The sequence below is a fragment of the Bos grunniens genome, chromosome 10 (assembly GCF_055505025.1).
Source record: "Bos grunniens cultivar Pamir isolate PY7600 chromosome 10, Bosgru_T2T1.0, whole genome shotgun sequence".
Classification (NCBI taxonomy): domain Eukaryota; kingdom Metazoa; phylum Chordata; class Mammalia; order Artiodactyla; family Bovidae; genus Bos; species Bos grunniens.
This window is the reverse complement of record NC_141174.1, coordinates 19,137,956-19,162,954: the sequence shown is the minus strand read 5'-3', so window position 1 is coordinate 19,162,954 and position 24,999 is coordinate 19,137,956. Positions and strand designations below refer to the sequence as shown.

The following is a 24,999-nucleotide window of genomic DNA, read 5'->3' as shown; positions in this document are numbered from 1 at the left end:
CGAGCCATCAGGGAAACCCAAGAATACTAGAGTGAGTAGCCTATCCCTTCTCCAGGGGATCTTCCCAACCCAGGAATTGAACCAGGGTTTTCTGCATCGCAGGCAGATTCTCTACTAACTGAGCTATCAGGGAAGCACTCTTCCAGTCTCCTCCAACATATCAAGCCTAGAAACTCGGAATCCTACTTGTCTTGCTCACATGTCACCTCCTCAGAGAAGCCCTCCTGACCAATGTATGTTCACGCATGCCTTCCATCCTGCTTCATGTCACAGCACTTGGCATTATCTGGCATTATACTGGGCTTCCCTGGTGGATCCGATGGTAAAGAATCCACCTGCAATGCAGGAGATCCAGGTTCAATCCCTGGGCCGGGAAGATCCCCTGGATGAAGGGAATGACTACCAGTATTCTTAAAGGCTTCCCTGGTAGCTCAGTTGGTAAAGAATCCGCCTGCAACACACAGGAGACCCTGGTTTGATTCCTGCATTGGGAAAATTTGCTGGAGAAGAAAGGATAGGCCACCCACTCCAGTATTCTTGGGCTTCCCTGGCGGCTCAGCTGGCAATAAATCTGCATACAATGTGGGAGACCTGGGTTCATTCCCTGGGTTGGGAAGATCCTCTGGAGAAGGGAAAGGCTACCCACTCCAGTATTCTGGCCTCAAGAATTCCATAGACTCTATAGTCCATGGGGTCACAAAGAGTTGGACACGACTGAGCGACTTTCACTTTCACTTCACTTTTCGCCAGTATTCTTGCCTGGAAAATCACATGGACAGAGAAGCCTGGCAGGTTACAGTCCAAGGGCTCACAAAGAGGTGGACATGACTGAGCAACTAAGCACGTACACACAATGTTATACTATGTATTTGTTGGTGTACTTGCTGGTTTTCTGTTTCCCCCACATAAGTGTGGAAAATGCACTATTTGGGCCACCATTATACTTGGAACCTGGCACAGGGCCAGCCACCTAAACAGCACTTAATAAATGTTTGCTGAATAAATGAATTGGTCCACCAGCCAGTCAGTAAGTTAATTGTCTTTGGTTCTCCTTCATTCTCTGTATCCACCTGGTATTGTCTTCCTTCAAAGGACATCTTAGCCTTTGCATTTCCCTTTTACTCCATATCTTAATCCAGGGGCATCAATTAACCCTTGAGCTGCTCAAAGAACTCACCAGCTAGGGTTCTGCCTCTGTGTTGCCCTACCCAATGCATCCTGCATGATACTCAGACTCATGAGACAAAAGAAGAAAAGGACAGGAGCCCATGGTCATTCATTCAATCACATACTCAGTCACAGCCATCCGAAGTCTACTGATTTATCCAAGGATATCCTAATACCAACCCCACCACGATCACCTCATGCTCATGCTACATCCCAGTCTTTGTTTTGATTGATCCCTGTCATGGATCAGCCCCTACTCTGCCCAGCCATATCTGGTCCACGCTTTAGCCTTGTTAACATGCCACTCCTCCGAGAATCTCCCCCTTGCCACACTAAGGAGTAAAGCATCAGTTTTAAAGTCAGACGGACATATCTTTAAACACTAGCATGTGTTTTTGGACAAGTTACTTGTCTAAGTGTCAGTTTTCTCAGCTGTAAAATGGGCAGAGCAGCATCTTTATTGCAGAGTTGTTACAGAGCTAATAAGGGGGTGTGAAACCACAGGGCACAATACTAGGTCTACAGGAAGTACTCAATAAATTATTTCCCATCCTTGCCCAGTTGATTTCTCTTTCCTCTGAACTCTTATTGCATTTGGTAAGTGCACAGTCAGAAGCCTGCTGCGTTCTAATTGTATCATGACTATTAGCATTTTCTCCTCAATTTAATTCCAAGGTCCCGGAGAGCAAAGATGACACTCCATATTTTATTATAACCCCTGACACTTAGTACTATGCAGGGCACACAGCAACCAAAGTTCTTTCTTATATATTACCTCAGTTAATTCCTACAATACCATCTGAGTTTAACCGACTAATATCATTCCCATTTGGTACTTGAAGAAACAGGTTCAGAAAAGGCTCATGACTTGCCCATAGTCACAGAGCCTATGTGGAAGACGGAGGCCCAGGTTTCCAGAATCTGTTACAGAAGACTGATGTCCAAAAAAACCACCCTCCCACTCTGAGAACTGCCCATCTCACTCCACTCCTCCCCACTCCACCTCCCATTCACACACTGGTGGGCCATGGCAGCCTGATTGCACCACACGACCCTGCCCCACTGGCTACTGTTGATTGGCTGATCAGAAGTAGACACATGACCCAAGCTGGGCCAATCAGATTCTACCTCCAACAGACTTCAAATTGGACAATAGTGACTCTAGTTAGTACAGGTCACTTGAACTAGGGACCCATAAATTCAGGAACTATGGGGCCACATGCACAGAGAAGCAGAAGAGGCAATCTTGTAAGAGAAGAATAAAGGAGGAAGGAATAAAGACCAGAAACTGCCTGGGTTCCTTACTTTTTCCCTGTCCTAAATCCCTGCCACTTTCTGGTCCTTCCTGAATCTTCCAAAATTGCTCAAATCTCGGGCAATAGCTCAGCAGCTTTTCAAATACTTCCCATTTTTGCTTAACTTGTTGAGTTTTCTACAACTAAAAGATTCTCAACTAGGATAGACTCAGTCCCAAGCAGAGAGTTAGTGGCTCTATACCAGTTGTCCTCAAATCGTGGTCCAAGGATCTTTGGGAGTCGCTGAGACCCTTTCAGGGAGTCTCTGATGTCAAAACTATTTTTGTAATAGTACCAAAGTGTTATCTGAAAGTTTTCACTCTCATCCTCCCACAAGTGCACAATGGCGTTTTCCAGGGGCTACACCGCACAATGATGTCATCAGTCTATGCGCTTGTGTACTCTTAAGTTTAACATTTTTCTGTTTGTTTCTAACATGGGACGTATCACTGGTTATGAGCCACCAGAACAACAGCTTTGGGGGCTCTCAGTAATTTTTGAGTAAAGAATCCCTGAGACCAAATAAATATTGAGAACTACTGTTCTACACTCTTGCTATTAAAGTGCAGTGCTCAGAGCAGCAGCACTGACATCATCTGCGATACTGCTAATTGAGCAAGATCTCAGTCGCCACCCACCAGACCTACGGCATCAGAATTTACGCTGGAACAATATCACCAGGTGCTTTATATGCACATTAAAGTTTGAGAAGCACTGGACTACACCATTCTGCATCATAAACACTTACTGATTGATCAACTGATTGATAACACTCACATGGATGACTCACAGGAATTTCATGAATTTTAAAGAGCTTTAATTGTTGGGCTAAAGTTAAAGCTACCAAAGACTAGGGCCAATTATTAATTGTTGGGCCTAAATTCCCTCTCAGGGAATCTCCATTGTCAAAGTCAGAGAGCTATTCCCTTTGCTTGTCCTCTCCTAATAATATATCACCTTTATTAAGCACTCAAAATCAGTTGTGAATTACTAACTCAATTTTCATGATGAAGAAACTGAGACCCACAGTACTTACATTATTTGGTCAAGGTCACAGGGGCTACATAATTGACCCAAACTCTAGTAAGTGGTAGAGCTAGGATTTGAACTCAGAGTTCAGACAAGGTAGAGACTGTTCTTGCCATCACTACCTCAGCCCTGACTTCTATGAACACACAGAGCATCTGGGGGTCTTGTTAGAGTGCAGACTCCAATTCAGCCCCATGGGGTGGAGTCTGGCATCTGCATTTCTAATGAGCCCCCAGGTGGCACTGATGCTGAAGCCCAGGGACCGCACACTGAGACAGCCTTAGACTGCATCTCAGTCCTGACAACAGAAACGGGAGTGACTGTCCTCCAGGCGCCAGCAGCGGCTTGAATACACATTAAAGGGTAGCCGCATTGAGGTTGTGCATGAAGCAGTCTCCACTCCTTATTCCAGCACAGGCAGGCTCACCTGTAACTTTTAGGTCCTTCCATGGTTCCCACCATGGGTGACACGTCCACCATGTTCCTGCACAATGTAGAGCCATTTGCCCCTCAGCCAGCATGGATGGGCCCAGAGCTAGCCTAGGCCCCATGTAGCTCCCTTGCTGTGTTCAGGCCTTTTCTCAGCTCCCAGAAAGCTCAAATAAGACTTTTTGTTCTTTTCCTATCATTAAACCATTCATTCAACAAACTGGCCAATGGCCACATGCTGGGCACTGGGCCATGCATGACCCAGTGGAAAAGTACAGACCTGTGTTCAAATCCTCACTTCTTCCTTACTGGGTTGGACAACCTTGAACAAGTTCTTAACCCCTCCAGAAGTAATAATACCAACTTATAGAAAAGAAAGAAGCAGTGCTGACCAAGAGAAATACAAAGGGGGTCACATGCCCTTTTAAATTTTCCAATGGCCAAATTTTTGAAAAGAGTGAAAAGAGAAAAAGATGAAATTAATTTTAGTAGTATATTTTATTTAACCCAATCTATCCAAAATATCTTTATTTCAGTATGTAATCAATATAAAATCATTAATGAAATGGTCACTGTTCTTTTTATACTATGTCTTCGAAATCTATGGCTTCCCTGGTAGCTCAATCGGTGAAGTATCTACCTGCAGTGAAGGAGACTCGGGTTTGATCCTTGGTCAGGCAGATCCCTTGGAGAAGGGAATGGCAACCCACTCCAGTATTCTTGCCTGGGAAATCCCACTGACAGAGGAGCCTGGCAGGCTACGGTCCATGGGGTCGCAAGAGTTGGACACGATTGAGCGACTAAACTACCACCTTCAAAATCTGGTGAATATTTTACATCTACATCATATTTCAATTTGCATGAGCAACATGTCAAGTGTTTGGTAGCCACAGGTGGCCAGTGGACAGTGAAGAAATACAGAATGCAGCATAAAGGACCTACCATCACTCTCAGTAAGGTAGTTCTTATTGTGAAGAGCCTTGTCATTGCCTGATGTATAGGAAGTATACAGTCAGTACAGATGACTGTTGCTGCTGCTTCTGATGGTGTTCTTACAGAGAAGACACCCAATTCATATTTGCTGACTGCAAGTTCAATGCCTAGATTTCAGGGAGTAGAGATATTAAAACAACCACTGTCTACCATCTACTAGAGTAAGTTTGCTTTGGGCTAAGAGAAGGGATGGAAACCGGCTTGCAGGCATACAGCAACTGGTTTCACAAAAGGCCCAGAAAGCCCACATTCTAAAGTCTTCTTTAACAATCATTCATTACTTTGTAACCCCCAATGAAGGCATGGGTCCAGGCAAATTTATCAGTGGCCACTAAAAAGACTAGGTAAAAACATGATGAGGCATGTTTTCTAAGGAGAGCTCTAGCTGACAACATCCAAATCCACTGATCAGTTTTACCACCACTGAAATCAGAACCAGTGGACAGCAGACGCCTCCAGATGTGAAGCAATAAGAAACACACATCACTCCTAGGAAAGAATCTAGCCCCACCAAAAAGGTATTTACATACACACACACGAATATCCACAATCTAATTGTCTCTCATCAAAACACTAGTTTTCAGGAAATAAAGAGGATCCAGGGACACATTAGATACCACCAGTCTGCCAACTCTAGAATATGAAAAATTCTACAAGACCAACCACCCAAGTTCTTCAACAAATAAATGGCATGGAGGTGAAAAAAAGTATGTATGTGACAGGGGATAGCAAGGAAGAAGTATGTTATAGAATGCAAAAGGCAAGTTTCAAACTGCCAAAGCCGATTTTGAGAAAATCAGGGGGAAATGATCAGGGACTGGATACCAGAATGGTGGTGGTGTAGTCACTAATTCATGTCCGACTCTTGTGATCCCACGGTCTGTAGCCTACCAGGCTCCTCTGTGCATGGAATTCTCCAGGCAAGAATACTGGAGTGGGCAGCCATTCCCTTCTCCAGGGGATCTTCCTGACCAGGAGTCAAACTCAGGTCTCTTGCATTGCAGGAAGATTCTTTACCGACTGAGCCACCAGGGAAGGTGGAGGATACTAGAATAGTTATTTTTATTAGGTATGATAATGATGCCTGTTAGAGATATACATTAAGATATGGCACAGGTTAAATGAAAAAAAACAAAACAAAACAAAACAAAACATCTAGGACTTGCATTGAAATAACCCATATACAAAAAAAAAAAAAAAAAACTACACAGAAAAAAACAAACTTACAAACCAGCCGAAAGTGGGAGCAAAGAAAAGATTAAACAAGAATGTCCAAGCATTGATCATGGAGGAAGCTGAGCTGTGGCATCAGCAGGTGGCCCTGTCCAGACTGAGAAATTCCAGCTCCTGTCCAGGTCAGAGCACCGTAGCTCAGAGTGGGCACTGCTGGGCAGCCTGCACCAGTCACCTAGGAACCTGCTTACAATACAGCCTTCCAGGCCCAACCCCGGACCTCCTAAATCACAACTTCTGGGAGTGGGTCCTGCAAATTTGCATTTCGATAGGCTCTCGCGGTGATTCTGATGTGTGCTCAGACTCAAGAGCCACAGGGAATAGAGAGGCTTGCCATAATCACCACTTGACCCAAGCCCAGAGGACATCTAGGACCAGCCTCTCATCCGGGGAAGGAGTTACCATCCGTGCAGAGCCTGAAGGAGCCAGACTGGCCTCAGAGCACTAATTCTCCAGACGGAAAGTGGCAGCCCCTCCCCACAACACCTGCTCCACCGGGTTATTTTCAGATACTCCTGCAGACCCCTGAAGATGACCACAGACAACCCCTCGGGCCTTGAGCGTGAGGACTCTGGAGGACCACCCCAAACGCCTGAGAGCGCCACTCACATTTGGCTCCCTCCCCCCAAGGGTCAGCCTCATATTTTTATTCCGTCCACCATGGATTTCCCATCTGCTATTCCTCAGGCTTCTGGCCTTTTCTTGCCGCATTCCAGGCCCACACACCTCCAAAACTCTTACCACAGCTGCCATCAGCTATGGCCCCGCCATGCTTTCCCAGTATGCTTCTGCTCTCTGCCTGGTGAAAGGTATGCCAAAGCAGTACCTGTGAGACTGGGACAGCCCTAGGGACAGGACACTTTCAGCCTTCTTCTACGACTGAGGAATGGGGCCGGCAGTCACACTCTCCTCATCTTCTACCCTCGCCCATACCTCACTCTCACCCTCCCCATCCCCTCGCTGTGCCCTCTGCCACTTCTCTCCCTCTGCTGCTGCTGCTGCTAAGTCGCTTCAGTCGTGCCCGACTCTGTGCAACCCCATAGACGGCAGCCTACCAGGCTCCCCCGTCCCTGGGATTCTCCAGGCAAGAACACTGGAGTGGGTTGCCATTTCCTTCTCCAATGCATAAAAGTGAAAAGTGAAAGTGAAGTCACTCAGTCGTGTCCGACTCTTCTCGACCCCATGGACTGCAGCCCACCAGGCTCCTCCATCCATGGGATTTTCCAGGCAAGAGTACTGGAGTGGGTTGCCATTGCCTTCTCCATCTCTCCCTCTAGCCAGCTCTAAACTCTGGAAGGTTACCACCTGGGACCAGAGCTCTTCTGGCGGTTTCCTCTCCGAGTGTTCTGTGAGGAAGACCATGGATACACTCTCTATCCAGCTGCAGCTGGGTTCTGAATCTGGGGTCCAGTTGTCTGACAGGCCCCCCACCTCCCTGATCTCTTCCCTCCCTCCTGGCATCCCCAGCTTACCCGTCCTCTGGTCCGATTCTTCCGCTTGGGAATATCCTCTTCTAAATCCTCTTCTTCATTCCCTTCTTCTACATTTTCATCATTTTCTAAAACCCTCTGAAATAAGAAGAACATAGAAGCATTGAGAAATGAAGCACAAAGGAGAAGATCCTCAGAGGGTAACGAGGAGGGGGTTGTGTTTTGTTGTTATTTTTAGCACAGTGAAGATGCTGCCGTGGCTCGGCCTCCAAAACACTGGCCAGGAGTTGGAGCTCCTGTGTACCGACTCTCTCTCCCAGACCCTTCCAGCCAAGTCCTCCCAGAATACCGACCTTTTCAACACTTTTTGCCCACAAAGTGTTTTCTAAAAAGAGAATACTCTAGTAAGGGTACTCTTCTATGTAGGCCCAAGATGTCTGGTCAAAACTTCAGTTCAGTTCAGTTACTCAGTCGTGTCCAACTCTTTGCGACCCCATGGACTGTAGCACTCCAGGCTTCCCTGTCTGTCACCAACTCCTGGAGCTTACTCAAACTCATGTCCATTGAGTTGGTCATGCCATCCAACCATCTCATCCTCTGTCCTCCCCTTCTCCTCCTGCCTTCAATCTTTCCCAGCATCAGGGTCTTTTCCTAAAGCTTACTTTAATGTAATTTTCCTTTTGTCCCTCAAGGGCCACCTCAAAGATATGAAAATACGTCTCTCCTTTCCCTGGCATTCTGGAATGCTGCCTAGTTTGACGAAAACAAGTAACTTCCTATCCATCTGACCAGAATTTGACATGCATGTGTTATTCCTCATCTCCCATTGTTATTTCTTTTAAGAGAATTGGATTGTCATTACAGCACTTGTAATAGAGCTTCAATTTAATTCTCTCTCTCCAACAGCCCTGCAAGTCATACTGCAGCAGAGAAGCCAACTTCCATCTTACAGGTAAACAAACTGAGGCTGAAAACAGTTTCGACTGCTCAAGATTATGTAGCAGAATCCACAACCAAAGCAAGGTCAGGTTCATCAGCTCAGTGTTTCCATTTCTCTCCTAGCTCTTGTGTCTGAGAATTCCAAGGCATATTATGATACTTCTTAGAGGACCTGAGCACCTCACTCACTTGGTGGGAGACAAGAAAATGGAAACCTGTATCTCCGGGTTTAAGGGAGGGATAAGAGACTATGGCAGAGGACCAGCCTCCCCTCCCCCAGGGTAGAAGTGGGATAAGGGGAAGGGGAGCCCATGGATTCCATGTCAGGGGTCCTAGGAGCTTCTTTGTAAGCTGATTGTGTGACCCTGGGAGAGTCATCATTGCTTCATGCCTCAGTTTCCCCAGTTACAAAATAGGAACTCATTCATTCAGTCAATCAACAGACATTTATCTAGGGCTGACTGCATGGTAGGAGCTGTCCTAGATCAGCCACAGTGTGGCTACAGACCTGGCCCCAGTGGACTCCCCAGCCTAATGCAGGGAAGACAGATTCAAACAGCATACATAATCATATAATTATAACTGCTATGAAAACAGTGGCAAACAAGTTCAAGGCGCTGTGAGAGGCTGTTAGAAAGAAACTTTACCTTATCTGAGGTCAGGTAGGGCTCACCTGGGGAAGTGAACAAAGGGTGTTGAGACGTAAAGGATGAACAGGGACTAACCTTGGGAACAAGGACCAAGGGCAGAAGAGAAGGGAAAGTATTCCAGGCAGAGGCATCAGCATGAGCAGAGGCCCAGAAGCAGGGAGGTGAGCACAGCTTGTCCAGGGAGCACGAGGAGGCCAGTGTGACCAGCGCTCAGCGGCTCAGGGAGACTGGCAAAAGACGATGCTGGAAAGGGGGGCAGCGCCAAGGTATACAGGACACCAGCATCCACCCATCCTGTGGTGATGGTGCGACAATCACACAAGCTATGAAAAGGCTTAGAAGGCAGCATGCACGGTACTGATTTCTAGTGTCACCATCACTGTTCAGGTGGCCTCCTGGGCCATGCCCTTGGCTTGCCCTCAATGCAGGAAGCCCAGGGGTGAATTTCCAGTGACCTTCTCCCACTGCCTTCTTGTCAGAGTGTTCCATTTCCATCACTGTGGTCAGGATATTGCTAATTAACCAAATCTCCCAAAGAACTCAAAACAGGTATAGTAAATCCGTCTCTGGCTTCTCTACCAGGTTCATATGGGAAACCATCAGCTGATAGCACTGAGGCTCTCTGAGCCAACCTTACACCTACAGAGCAGCAGCAGCAGCAACTGGACACAATCTCTGGCCCGCGGCTCGGGGATGCTGGTCTCGGCCCAGCGCAAGCAACCCAGCCTCTCTGTGCCTTGGCTTCCTGAACCATCAGGGGGAAGACCGGTGGGACAGTGACAAGTCAGGTGCTCTGCAGCCTTCAGTGAAAAGATGTAGCATAAATACAAGATGTGCTCTTGCTGTTTGTAGAGCCACCTTGCAAACTTTCTGGGTGTTGAAAGTCATTTAATCATGGTAAGTTCTGAGTGTCTTGACTTTAAAGGTCATTGCCTCTGGCATCTCAGTGCAATTCTGACTCCATTCGAATTTGTTTTATTATGAAGGTGTTTATTACCCACCATATAGACTCTGGGTTAGAAGGCAAAAGCTGGGGAGGGCAGTTGCACTTGTCCCCAGACACACTGCACAGTCTCAACATCTGGGAGGAAACTGACTTCTCCCTCCCTCTTCCCATCAGCCTCCCTGCACCTCTAGAACCTCTGGTCTGAGCTTCGGGCCTCACATGTGACAGCGGCATTTCCCGTGCTTCTGCGTTTCCTGCAACGTGGCCCTGACACCAGAAAGCACAGGAGGAGCCAGGAGCTCTTCACAAACAGAACTCGTATTCAGAGCTCAGGAAGCAGAGGGGGCATCCTGTACCAGGAGAGCAGGGCAGTTGTGTCCAGCTAGGGACGCAGCTCACCCCCCATGACATACCTACATTCCCTGGCCAAGGGTATTACTTGGAAAACAAACACATTTTCAAATAACTTTTCTCCCTGAGACTCTAAACAATGTTTACAGAGATGGTAATGATCATTTGTGATTGTGCTTTTTGGCTTTATTTAAAAAGGAAGAATTTTTTTATTTTTATTTTTTTGCATTTCAGAGGAATTCTTCTTTAAAGACTCCAGTATCACTGGTTGGAACAGTGCAAAATTCTCCTAGTTGATTTCCCTCCTTCCACTGCAGGCCCTGAATCCAGTCTCCTTTCCACACAGCAGCCAGACAGGTCTTCAGGAAACACAAATTCACTGCCCTGGTTAAAACCCCTCGAATGGATTGCTTTTTCATGTCCCATGAAATCATGAGTCTCTTCCAGGTCTGGCCCTGTCCGCCTCTCCAGCCCCATCCTGGGCCCTTCCCTCCCTGGCACCCTGCTCCAGCTGCACCAGCCTCTGTTTTTTCAATGCAATGAGCTCAGATCTATCATGAGAACTTCAAGAGCACCATTCCTCCTCCCAGAAAGCCCTTCCACAGGTCCCTCGTTTTGCTGACACCTCCTCCTCCCACAGGACTGGGGGAGAGCCCTTGTCTGCCTTAGGACACCACCTAGAATCTGTCCCTCCTTTAGACGGAGCCTTGGCGCTCTGTTCTTTTCATGGCGCTTATCCTGAAAGGCAGCTGTTTGACTCATTTACTTGCTTTCCATCTATACGTCACACTAGAACACAAGCACGAGAGGTGGGGACAGGTCTCTCCTTGGTTTCCCTGTTTGCCCAGAACCCAGCACAATGCCTGCTCAGAGGAGGCCCTCAATAAATTTTGGTGGAATGAATGAAAGAAAAGAAAATGAACAAAACGGTTCCTTTGCCACATGCATACTTTATTTTAACAATCAAAGTCAATAAAAACATGTACACGCATCTGGCTTTTGGACCTGGTTTTGGCTTCTAGCACAGCGGATGGCAGCCCTGTGCTCTGCACACAGTAGGCTTTCAGTTTACAACAGGGATGAGGGCGATGGTGATGATTCAACAATGACAACCTGCACACTGGCCTGATGCTGCCCGAGAAGGACTCACACTCATCTCCAGCTCAAAAAGAAAGGGCTGCCTATCACTGGAGCATCAAGACTTCTGAGCAATGGCTCTGTCCCTCTCACTGACTTGGTCAAATTACACTAACTGTGCAAAAATACTCTTAACCGGCATTACAGATGGGACAGACAGTGACTTCAAAGACCTAAAAGTCCAAAAAATGGGGTATAATACATGAAGAGTAAAAAAAAGCAGAGGAAGAAAAAGAAAATACTAGGTGCTCTAAATGCCAGGGGTAAAAAGAGAACTAGGGGGTGGGTGTGATCAAGAAAGGCTTCACGGGGAAGGTGCTATTGGGGCCGAGCCTAATAGATGGGAGGAATTTGTACACGTGGCGATGGAAGAAAAGGCTCGCCAGATAAAGGGCACAGCATGACCAGAGGCACGGAGGGAAGAAGGCCGGAGAACAGAAGGAGTAAAGGAATCGTGGGAAATAAGCCTGAAAACTAGGTTAGGAGCCAAGAGAGGAGGCCCAAGAAGATCACACTCATCATTTTGCATTTATTTAGCAGGAAACAAAAGCGTGTTAGGCTGAGTTTTTTAAACAAGGGTATGGTACAAGCAGAGTTGCATTTGGGGGTGAAAGGTCAGCTATCAAAGCAGGACATGGAGAGGGGATGGACGGGGGATGGCAACTCACAGGAATCTGTTCACTCGTGCATCCACGCAATGAATATTTATTGTGCGTCTACTGCAGTCCATGGGGTCGCAGAGAGTCAGACACGACTGAGCGACTGAACTGAACGGAATTGAACTACTATGTGCCAGACGCTGTTTAGGCTTTGAGATACAAAAGAGGTGCAGACAAGACAGACAAGAGATTTCTGCCCTCGAAGAGTTTACATTCTGTTGGAAACAAAAACAGAAAACAAACAATAGGATAATAAATTAGTAAACTGTAAGTTATGTTAGATGATAAACCCTTGGGGGGGAAAGAAAAGGAAAGCAGAGTAAGAGAATGGGGACTGCTGGGGGCTGGGGAGGACACAGGATGTGGTATTACATTCAGCGGTCAGGCGAAACTTCACAGAGCAGAAGAGACAGGGGCTGAACTTGAAGAAGGTGAGGGTGAGAGCCGAGCAGACTTCTGGGAAGAGGACTTGGCAGGCAGAGGAAGCAGCCAGAGCACAGCCAGAGGTGCAGCGTGCCTGGTGTAAGAGTGAGTAGCGAAAGATCGGGGTGCCTGGAGCCCAGTGAGCCTGCAGAGGAAGCAGCGAGTCAGAGGGAGGGGACAGGACATGACTTTTACTCGGGAGAACAGGGGCCAGTGCAGGGCTCTGCACACAAGGAAGGCCCCCGTCAGTCATCAGCAGGGGCTACTCAGAAACCAACAGCAACAGTTCAGACAGGAGGTGCGAGAGCCTGGACCAGGGTAGCAGCAGGACATATGGGGAGAAGAGCTACTCTCTGGATTTGCGTTAAGGGAGCAGTGGATAGGACACCTGATGAACGCATACTGGGTGTGGGAGAAAGACAGGGTTGAAGATGACTCCAAGGTATGTCAGACAAATAAAGTTTTGCATCAATAAGGATCTGTAGTAGGGCTGTAACTCTGAGAAGCCATGCTGTGACGACCAATCAGAAGAGACTCGACCATCCAGTATTCTTGCCTGGAGAATTCAATGGACAGAGGAGCCTGGTGATTAATTGCTCAGGCTCTAGATAGAACAGAGCCTGTTCTCTTTTGGGGCTTCCCAGGTGGCGCTAGTGGTAAAGAACCGGTCTGCCAATGCAGAAGACTTAAGACACGGATTTGATTCCTGAGGCTGGAAGATCCCCTGGAGAAGGAAATGGCAGTTCACTCCAGTATTCTTGCCTGGAGAATCCCATGGACAGAGGAGCCTGGCGGGCCACAGTCCATAGGGTCTGCAAAGAGTCAGACACAACTGAAGCGACTTAGCACATATTTACCTGAAAGCAGGAATGGCAGAGGAGGCCACATTCATGGACTCATTCAATGCCTTTATTGTGACCTAACTCTGCTGGACTCATGCAAGGCCCCAAGGGTACAGTGGTGAACACGAAGGCCCCGTCCCCAACTGGACAGAATCCGCATGCTGGCGGTCCTTACAAAGCAGACCAAACATGTAACTGGTAGTCATTTAATTACCATGCTAATAAATTAATACATAAATATTAAATTGAATGCAAAATTAATAATAAAGATGTAATTTTATAGCCATATACATGTACAACATAAAACATCAAATTTTAATGCAAAGTATAAACGTGATTTAATTTTAATAATCTCATTATGCTTAATTATTAAACACTAGTATTTCATATTTGTATTAATATTATTACAATTTGCTGTGCCAACAATGGAGACTCAAGAAACATAAAGAAACAGAGTGCACCATTTTAAGGCTGCCTGGTGACCCTGCCTGGTGACAGCCTTAGCTGGGCTATGCACAGCGGTTGGTGGACGCACGGGGACAGGAGCCACCAACCCCGCCAGGCAGGGGGCGGCGCGACTTCTAAACTGGCCTTGAAGGAGCAGTGGCGGGCTGGGGAAGGACAAGGCAGCCAGTGAACTAGAGCGGAGGAGGATAGGGAGTGAGGCAGGGGTTGGGGGGGAGCTCCCTGGGAGGCTGGCTGCCGTCCACCCAAGCTTTCTGCTGCTGGCGCCCCGCCATGGTGAGGACTCGGTCAGTCTTGCTCATCACTGTGTCCCCAGGGCCTAGCACAGTGCCTGGCACACACAGGCTCCCAAACTCCATTTTGAGTGGATGAACGGGGAGACAGAGGCCAGCTTCCCAGCCACAGTGCCTCGGAGCAGTGGAGACGCGGTCCTGGCCCTGGAGAGGAGGCCCCAACTTGGGACTGCAGTTCTGGAGGCAGGGCGGTGATGCTCGGGCTCACCGCCTCCCCCGCTGGCCCCCGCTACCCCACAAGCACAGAAATACCTGTATTTCCTGGATGTTCTCCTCCTCCCTGGCGTCCACTTTCTTCTCCACCCCCTCACCGCGGAGCAGGGCTTCCAGGGTGGTGCTTTCTGAGGTGAACCCATCCTTCTTCAGGGGCAGCTCCACTTCTGAAAAATAGAAAGGCAGCGTCAGCCCACTCAGGACAGGAGGGACAGGAGGGGGGCAAGCAGGAGCCGCAGCATCTGAGAAGGACTTGAGGCGGCCTGCGTGCTCTCCCCCTGGTCGAACGCAAACACTGGAGTTGGGTCCGGCTTTTCCATCTCCAGTTCCCAGTCTCCTAGTCAGAGCCCAGCCCTGCCTGCTCCCTCAGAGACAGCGGAGGCTGGGTAGGAGGGGCACCTGATGGACACAGGGTCAGACGGGCAGGGTCTCTGTCCTGCTTCTGCCACTCTCCAACCCTGTGACTTTGGGCAAGGCTCTCAAGGACCACCCCCAGCCCTTTTTTGCACATCTACAAGTGAGGATGACAATGCCCAGCCCCCCCACCAGGCCATTTTGTGGAGCATAAATGTGTTCCTTCACATTGAAGCACTTTGAAAACTCTAAAGCGGTGCACTAGTGTTGGCCTCAAGTCTTATTATCCTCTCCCTCCATGCCAACTCTCATCTGTCAACTCCATGACCTCCCCGCGGCCATGCTGGCTGCCCAGCTCCAGTCTGCTCCGTGAAAAGCTATTTCAACCTCAGAGAGGCTGTTCTAATCAACTCACCGGGGAAGTAAAGGCCTCTGAAGCCCAAGGAAGAAACAGAATGAAAGAGCGGATGCCTAACAGGCCCCCAATCAGCAGCCAAGAGCTGCAGTGCCCGCACATCGGGCCGTGTGTTCTGAAGACATCAGAGTTTGATTGGCTTCCTGGGGCTGGAGGTCATGGGGTCACCTGAGCAGTGGCAACCAGAGCCAGCCCTGCCCATGAGAGAAACCAGAGAGAGACACTGAACCCCCTTTCTCGAGAAGTCCTCCCATCTCCTACCCAGAGGATGGGTGGAGGTCTTCTGGTCAGTTTTGTTGTCGTTGTTTCACTAAAAACAGAAACCTTAGGAACAGGTGATCGCACTCAGATTAACCACAAAATATCCTTCCAACCCTCTCTTTGGATCCTGTACCTCATACCCCCAGACCCTGCAATTAGACTCATGGTCCCAACCTTCTATCAGGAAAGATGGTGCAAGACCACAAGGGTGAGGTGCCCCAGAAAATGGTTGGGGGAACGAATGGCCCATCTGTATGGAGTCCAGTGTGGGGACTATTCACAGAAAAGTGGACAGGAATGAGGGGACAGGAATGGGGAAGCACCCAGGAGGAGTTAACAGTAGGGAGTTATGAGCATTGCTATTCCTGGAGGGACAGAGAGAGTGTGTTTGCAAGACCTAGAGAGAGCCTGGGCAAGCTCTTGTGTAGGAGTTCTGTGAGCCTGTGGGCCAGAGAACCCAGGCACACACGCCCAACCGCTCTCTCCTTCCCTGGTCTTCCTGCTCCATCCTTCCGTTGGCCAACCTCAACCGGAAGCCAAAGGTCAAGGGAACCTCACTGAGAAAGCCACTGAGGTCAACTTCCAGGGGCACAGGGCAGTGCAAAGAAGGACAAAAAGCAGATCTGGGGGAGCAAATGGAAAGAGTCAACACAACCAAGCCATGTTCCCTTGGGCTTTGTATGGGTGTGCTCAGTCGCTCAGCCACGTCCAACTCTCTGTGACCCTGATGGACTATAGCCCGCCAGGCTCCTCTGTCCATGGGGATTCTCCAGGCAAGAATACTGGAGTGGGTTGCCATGCCCTCCTCCAGGGGATCTTCCCAACCCAGGGATGGAACCCAGGTCTCCCAAACTGCAGGCAGATTCTATACCATCTGAGCCACCAGGGAAGCCCTCGGGCTTTATTCTCCCTCAAATGAAACCCCACGTACCCCTTCTGTCTCTTCCACTAGAACCAAATGCAGGCTGACCAGCCCATAAGGAAGGGCACTCAGGCAGCCCATCAAAACTGAAGAAACTCACACGCACGTGTGATCAGACCCCAGGAGATGATGATGGGAAGGAGAAACAGTATCTAACATTGTGGAAAGGTAAGGTCTTTGGGATTTTTCTTACCAAAAAAGGCAAGCAGAGGGTTCACTTCTATCAAGAAGCACTACCACCAAGCCAACCGCCCCTGAAACTCATTCACCCATCTATTCATTCTGCAAACATTTACTGAGCACCTGCTATGTGACAACCACTGTGCTAGAACAGGTACACAGGCGATGAGCCAAATAATGACCAATCCAGCTTTTACATGGTTTACAATCTAAAAGGACAGACATTAAGTGCTAAATGAAGTGAAGTGAAGTAGCTTAGTCGTGTCCAACTCTTTGCGGCCCCATGGACTGTAGCCTACCAGGCTCCTCGGTCTATGGGATTTTCCAGGCAAGAGTACTGGAGTGGGTTGCCATTTCCTTCTCCAGGGATTCTTTCTGACCCAGGGATCGAACCCAGGTCTCCTGCATTGTAGGCAGACGCGTTACCGTCTGAGCTACCAGGAAAGTACAAAATAAATGTGCAAAGTGTCATGAGTGCTATGGAGGAAAACAACAGGGTAAAATGTGAAGGAAGAATATGGTGCTGGGGGCCGTGGGGGGTGGGGTATCTATTTAAGATCAAGGCTTCAGGGAAGGACTGTGTGATGAAGTTACATCTCAGTGTCAGAAAAATAGCCAACCGTCTGCCTTGATGAGTTCAAAGTGTGCAGCTCTAGAGCCTGCTCCAGTGACACATTAGTCTTTCTCCCAAGTCTTCCAAATGTCTAATCTCAAACAATTAAAATGTGTTGCCTCATGCCCTGTCCTCAGCCAAAAGAGAACAGCTGTTCACCATCCTTCAAACTTATAAGAATCATATATATATATATTTATATATATACGAAGTTCATATTTTAGTATCCCCCTCAGCCTTCTCAACACTAAATAAATTCTATTTCCAGAACTGCACAGTATTTTACAGTTGAGAAGGCCTTACAGATCGTCTGCTTTAATTATCTCATTTTATAAACGAGTCACCCGAGGCTCAGAAAAGTTAAGTAACTTCACCAGGAGCCACTCAGCAGGACAAGAATGCAGCCAAATGATGTTTCCTAGACGCAGTAAAGACGGTGACGAGAGCCCCACTCATTGAATTAGCAGTAGTCTGCAGGCTCAGCCCCAACGAGCACTGATGTGTTTGTGCACACGCAGAATGCCTGGTGGTCGTGGTTTAGTCGCTAAGTCGTGTCCGACTCTTACAACCCCATGGACTGTAGCCTGCCGGGCTCCTCTGTCCATGGGATTCTCCAGGCAGGAATACTAGAGTGGGTTGCCATTTCCTTCTCCAGGGGATCTTCCTGACCCAGGGATTGAATCCGGGGCTCCTGCATTGCAGGCAGACTCTTTACCGACTGAACTACAAGGGAAGATAAAAACACAATCTACATGTGGCAGAATGCCTGGTAGGTAGTAAACACTCAAACTGTGTCAGCTGTTACTGCCGTGTATCACTTAATCCCCACCACCGCCCGAGAGGTGAGTACAGTTATCATCCCATTTCAAGATAAGGATGCTGCAGCTTAGGGAGACTTAGAACTTGCCCAGTATCAGAAAGCTGGTCAGGGGCAAAATCCCGCCTTATCCCCAATCTGCCTCAGAATCCATTCTTCTAATTGCTAGTCTGTATGAACTTCACCTTGCCTCGATCTGGTCCTTCCATGAAAAGTCTTTTTCCAAACCTTCGTGCATGTTCACTGCATTCCTAGACCCTCTCCACAGTTTTCATATTTCAAGATAAAAGGCAGACCTTTGCTGAGGCCGAGGGCAGAGCTGTGTCAAGGTCTTTGACTGTGTTCTATGTGAACATCTCTATGGGGTGTTCACTCAGCACAACAGTACTGAACTCACAGAATTTTTCATTGCTAGGAAACTTTCTCTTCCTCCTCCCCCTGCTCCTTCTTCCTCCCCCACTAACTATTCCTCCATCCTGCTTTCTGATCACTCAATCCACCCTCTTGGTCTTCTGGTCCTGGCGCTCTGAGATGGGCACAAGGTCAGAAGCAAGAGGGAGAAGAGAAGCAAAATGGGAAGAGTTGAATGGGCTCTCCTACATTTGAAGAGCTAGAAGCGACCCCCCAACAGCATCCAGAGTCCAATCACTTCATGAGAAATGTGGGGCCCAGAAAGACATAGAGACCTTCCCAGGGTCACAGAGAAATTTTCCAAAGTACTTAATCGGCTCATAGATGTTCTGCTTTCAGAAACCCTGAAGTCAATCCCTGGCCCTGCTATGTTTTAGCCAAAGGACCGCAGGCTGGTTACTTCAACCTCTAAGTCTCTTTTTCCTTATATGTTAAATGGAAATTATCATAGTATCTATTTCATAGTATTAGCATGAGAATTAAATGTGGTAGCATACCCCATAAAGAAACTCTGAAAAGATCCCCACAAAAACTAGTGTGTGAAAGAGTGGGGAAGAGAGGCTATCAATTTTTTTCCTCACCCTTTTCCTATTTAAAACTTAAGATTCACACTTAGATCATACATGTAAACAGCCTGGGGTGTTTTAAGTGTCTTACAAATGCTATATGTTATTATCATTGAAGTTTGAATGATTCTGACTTAATGGCACAGCAACACTGTCAAACAGAAATATAATGCAAGCCATTCATGTAATTTTAAATTTTCTAGTAGCCACATTTATAAAAGCAAAGGGCAATAGGTACAATTAGTCTTAAAATACATTTTATCTAACCCAATATATCCAAAACATTATCACTTCAACGTGTAATCCATATTTTTAAATTACCATGATATTTTACATTATTTCACTCACATTAAATCTTGGAAATCTAGTGTGCATTTTACAGTTTCAGCACAACTCAATACAGACTAGCCACGTTTCAAGTGTCCCATGGCCACACGTGACTGGTGGTTACCCTATGAAACACTACAGGTTTATAGCATTAAAAGCAACATTTGCTAAAATTTGGCTTCTCAAAACTGGGAGGACATTTTAAATACAGTTCTTAGCATTGTCTACCTGATACCCATCTGAGAGCCATTCCCAAACAGCATTCTAGCTGACCCCTGGCAAACATGGTTTCAAAGCACTCTGGGTAAGGCCTGCAAGGTCAGAGTGACCGGCTAGACAGTGCCCTCCCCATAAGGCAGCAGAAGGTACACTCCCGGCCTCTGGACCACAGGAGGTCCCAGCATGAAGGCGAAATAAAGTAACAGGTCCAAGCTCCTGCACAATGCATGTCCTAGACACGCTCCCTACGAAGCCCGTAGGGATATCATTGATTCAGTTTTATTCTAATACAGTTCATCTGGATATAGGGTTTAATAATTTTTAAAAAGCATATTCATTTTGATCCTCAAGCAAATTTGGGGACCACATAACCTGACAGGAGCCATCAAACACTTAACATTAAAAGAAAATGGTCTAAAACACACACACATAATTCATCTTTAAATTAGCCTGATTTTATACACATGGATATAAACCCACGGATCGTTACTCTCTCCAGAGCGGCAGCAGCTGTCACCCAAGCCAGCCGCCTCTCCGGGCCCCCATAGGCAGCTTTGCCTCCACTTCTAATTGGGAACAGAGATACTCCTTGGGTGACTTCCAGCACGATCCATCACACCAGAGACAGCTTCTGTGCAAACCGAAGCAAATCGGTTTCCAAATAAGAAAAAACCTCTTAGACAAACAAGGATTGAAGCATAGAAGTCTTTTTAAAAAAGAAAAAGAAAGAAAAGCACAAATAAAAGCAAAACAAAACAAAAAAAATCACCAGTGAAGAGCAGTGACTTCTCTCCAGGGCTGTGGATGGACCAGGCATCCTCTCGGGTAAAGATCAAAGCCACAGACTTTTGACATAGGTGCCCCAAGCCTGCCACCCAATGCACCAAATGCAAGGCTTCCACTGGGTTGTTGGAGCCACTGAGCTCATTAACAGGATGCAGGCAAGACGAACCCGAAAGTGCAACATGGGAGTACAGTGAGTAATTAAATCCCAGGTCATTTAAAAATGCTAACGCTCAGATGTCACGGACTCATGGAGCCTCCGACTCCTCGTGCATTTTTTTTTGGCTCAGGATGGAGGACTGGGAACCTCCAAGTCATATATGGATTATAATAAAATATGCCATATAAAAAAACAGATTAAGACAGTTCTTCTTTGGGGAAATATACAAAGAGGGGAGCTGTCTGTTAGCTGTCGAGTTTGCAAGAGATACCATCTTTGGGGAGGCTGTGCTCTGCCGACAGACAGGCTGCCCCAAGGGAAATCGTGGTGAAACACCCCGACAAGCCACATCCATCCGTCCATCCATCACGGGCTCTCTCTGACGCAGGAGCCTGGAGATAGAGCCATGGTGCAAAGGAGGGAGAAATCCCACAGACAATGGCAGACAGTCCTCCTGCTGCATCATGAGTGCTCAGATTTTTTTTTCCCTCACCTGACTCGTTTCTTTAAAAAATACAAACATGCAGTCTTCTATTCTGGTTGCTTATTATTTTGAGGAGTTAAGGTCATCACATTTCCTTGGATTTATACAAGGAGCAAAATGCTTAAGAGTCATTATTTCATTTATGCCCACCAGACTCTCAGGCTCACAGGGAAGGAGGAGGAGGGGATTGCTATCACTCACCCCACGGGGGAGGAGACTGGAGGGGACTGAAGCCCTGATTTCCTGAGATGGTGGCGGGCCCCCGGAATCCATCTGCTCATTCCTTAGGGGTGCCATTTTCTTGGCTACATTTGACTCCCTGCTTTGTGATTCATAAAGCTCAAAATAGATGAGGTTCACAATGAGGACCCATCACCCAGGCTGCACCCTGCAGGTCCTTGTTACCACTTGTTTTAGAAGCCCAGGATATCCACACCACAGGAGGACTGATCATGCCCCCCAGAAGGCCTGTGGCGCCCACCCTCTGCTCTGCCAACTCCCTCACCCCTTGCCAACATGCAAGGATGAGCCCCTGGAAGCAGCACCCAGAGGTTGGCACCACAGATAAGCAATCTCCCACCTCTGAGACACAGGAAAACACCCACGCTGTTGAAGGAAGCTCACCACTTTGCTGGTTAGTGGACCAACCAAGTTGATAGAACTTAGCGGGAAGGTGCGGAGAAGGCAATGGCACCCCACTCCAGTACTCTTGCCTGGACAATCCCATGGACAGAGGAGCCTGGTGGGCTGAAGTCCATGGGGTCACTGAGTCGGGCACGACTGAGCAACTTCACTTTCATGCATTGGAGAAGGAAATGGCTACCCACTCTGGTATTCTTGGCCTGGAGAATCCCAGGGACGGGGAGCCTGATGGGCTGCCGTATATGGGGTCGCATAGAGTCGGACACGACTGAAGTGACTTAGCAGCAGCAGCAGCAGTAGGAAGGTGAGGGAGGGGAAGGACAGCAGGACTGGATGGAGTGATGAAATGGTTCAAGGGAATACGGATCACTGGAAGGTGCAAGAATACTGATCACTGTCTGGGGTGAAATCTCAGGTCTCGTACCCTCACAGCACACTTGGCCTTGCTCTCCTCATCTGCAGAACACAGTCCACTTCCCAGTGTTGTTATGGGGCCAGATGAGATCACAGACATAGAGGGTCTGCACAGGGAGATGCTCGGTTCATGAGAGCCCCTCTTTTTCACCTCCTAAAGTCTTCCTCTCCTTGCACTTATAAGCAAAACTCCTCCCCTTCTAACACACTCAGACCATCAGATGTGGTGAGACACAGCTACCCCCACCTGGACATGGGCCCAGGGGGAGTGGACGCAAAGAAGCCAAGTATGGAGCAGAGGACAGAGGAGGCTGAGGGTGGGACTCGGCTCGGAGCTGAGATGCTGCTCCAATTTTGGGGTGGAGTGCAAAAGGGGGATGCGTCCAGAAGATTTGGAGGTCACAGCAGAACCACATGGACGAGACTGTGGTTCACTTGACAAGTAATTATTGAGCATTTACTGTGTACCAGGCTCTGTTCTAGGTGCTGAGGACACAGCTATGAACAAGAGACAGAGATTCTTGCCCTCATAGAAGTTATATTCTAGTGGCATAGAAACAAGACAGAAAATAAACAAGCAAGACCCATAGAATGGCAGATAGTAATCATCGTTTTGGAGATAAACAAAGAGGGGGTGGGGGGGACAGCGATAGGGGAATCTGGAACATCAGGAGTGATAGGAGGGTGGGTCCACATTTACATGTGGTCTGGAAAGCACTAACCTGAAGGAGCAGGGAGGGGGCCACACTGCTCATAGGGAAAGGATGTTGTAGGCAAAGGAGCTAGCACAAAAAGGCTCTGAATCTGGGGTCTGTCTGCCCAGAGCACAGTGAGCCAGGGGGGAGAGCAGGAGCCGTTCAGAGAGTGCTGGGGCCTTGAAGGGCTGTGTAGGCCTCTGCAAGAATGCTTACTCCCTTGGACTGCAAGGAGATCAAACCAATCAATCCTAAAGGAAATCAACCCTGAATATTCATTGGAAGGACTGACGCTGAAGCGCCAGTACTTTGGCCACCTGATGCGAAGAGCCGACTCATTGGAAATGACTCTGATGCTGGGAAAGATTGAAGGCAGGAAGAGAAGGGGAAGACAGAGGATAAGATGGTTGGATGGCATCACTGAGTCAATGGACATGAGTTTGAGCAAACTCCAGGAGAGAGTGAAAGACAGGGAAGCCTGGCATGCTGCAGTCCATGGCATCACAAAGAGTCAGACACGACTGAGCAACTGAACAACAGATTCTGAAGACACCGGCAGTTTCGAGCAAAGGGTGACAATATGATGTATATGTCTCAATAGGAACATTCTGAAATTAACTGAAGGAAGGTAGATGTGAGGGGACCACCAATGAGCCAGTGTTTAGGAAAGGGCCCTGTCCTCATGATGCCTACATCTGGTGGCTAGATACATCCAGAGGGCAGTCCCCTGACCCCTGAGCAGGGAACATCCCCACACAGTGAATCAGGATAGAGGCTAGGTGTGGAGAATGGGTGCCCAGTGCCAAGGGGCAAAGGAATGAAGCCACACCAAGGCGAGTCCACAGAGGAGAGGTTCTCGGAGAAGGCAGATTGGCCTAGGCCAAGGGCAGGAGAAAAGACCCAGCCAGTCAGGCCCAGCCTAGCACCATGGGATGACAGGTGTTTGTAAAACAGAGAGGAAGTCTTCCAAGTTTATCTCTGTGCTCCCTGCAGCGGATGCCAGAGGACCGAGTCCTGGGACACAGGGGTGAACTTGGGCAAGCTGTGGTTCTGGGAAAGGCAGATCCCATAACCAGATGCCAGGTCTTCTCAGGACAGAAGGTGCTAGCCTTGGGCTTTTAAAGACTATAAGGCAGAATGTGTTCCCATTCTGGCCACATGGCACACACTCTGCCAGCTGGGCGGTGAGCTGCCTGCAGTGAGCACGCACTGGGGACAGGAACAGCATCAGCTGAGGTCCCCTCAGCCCACCCAGCAGCGCTACATGGGGGTGGCATCAGCGGTGCCTCTTCACATCTGCCGAGCCCTCCAGCCCTACCTTCCAGCGGGACTCTTAGAAAAATCCCAGCAAACAAGCAGAGCAGCTCCCACGATACACATTTCACAGATGGAGAATCAAGGCCAGAGTGGTTAGGTGACAGCTCAAAATCACACAGCCAGGAGTGGAAGGATCGGTACTTGAATGCTGGTCTTGTGATTCCTGTTGGAGGCCTTTTCTCCTGCAGAGCACAGCTGTTCGACATACTGAAGGCCCCTCTGTGAGCTCAAACCAAAGACAGGCAAGATGGTAAAGCCAGGACAGAACCTCCCCACCACTGCCCAGGCCAGTCTGGGCAGTGGACGGGAAGGCCAGGTCAGCTCTAAAGGCTCCCCTTCACCCGCTCGAGCTCCCTCCTCTGTGCAAGGGGCATGATGAGAACCAAGCCACATTCTTCAAGCTCAAGATCAGAGACCAGGAGGCCCTTTTCTTTCCTTCATCCTTTTAATAAATCTTTGCTGTTCACCTACTATGTGCCAAGTCAGGTACTGGGTGTTGGGGATACAGATGAAGTACTGAATGGGCCTCTGAACTCAAACCGTGCACCTTCCAGGAGGGAGAGATACAAGAGCACAGGCCCTGGTGTAACAGGGCGACAGTCTCACAAGCTGTGTTCTAAACGTGGGACCGCCAAGCCCAACTGCAAAATCCAGTCGTGCAATCCCTGCAGCCACTATGCACACAGCCCGGCCGACTCCCAGCGGCTGCCCAATTCCTGGGCCAGCCCCGGCTCCCAGAGCCCTACAGGTCAGTGCCAGAGTCCCAGGCCCCTTTCCCCAAACCTGGCGCCTGTCCCCAGGCTACCAGGAGGGCACGAAGAGGGGGCTGGAGGGGCCTGCCCACCTCTCTCCGGCTCACGAGGCCAACAAGAGCTGAAGAAGCTGCTGTTGCCGGCCTCCAGAATGGATGGCTGCAGCTCTTGAC

At 48.4% G+C, this 24,999-nt stretch overlaps 1 protein-coding gene across 20 annotated transcripts in view; it reads right to left on the bottom strand.

Moving 5' to 3' along the window:
- DPF3 (double PHD fingers 3) overlaps window positions 1-24,999 on the bottom strand; it is a 285,381-nt gene that overhangs the window by 116,037 nt on the left and 144,345 nt on the right. For 16 of the 20 annotated variants that reach the window (XR_015134063.1, XR_015134065.1, XR_015134062.1 and 13 more), the window contains 2 exons: window positions 14,534-14,661; window positions 7,619-7,714 (listed from right to left, as the gene is read on the bottom strand). Coding sequence is in view for 12 of the 20 variants with exons in the window: in XM_086319922.1 (XP_086176048.1) it covers window positions 7,619-7,714; window positions 14,534-14,661 (224 nt within the window). In the remaining 8 variants the exon portion in view is untranslated. Of the gene's footprint in view, window positions 1-7,618; window positions 7,715-12,267; window positions 12,474-12,601; window positions 13,494-13,568; window positions 14,426-14,533; window positions 14,662-24,999 lie in introns of those variants that run through there. The other 4 variants (XM_086319929.1, XM_086319924.1, XM_086319926.1 and 1 more) reach the window with 3 other exon arrangements.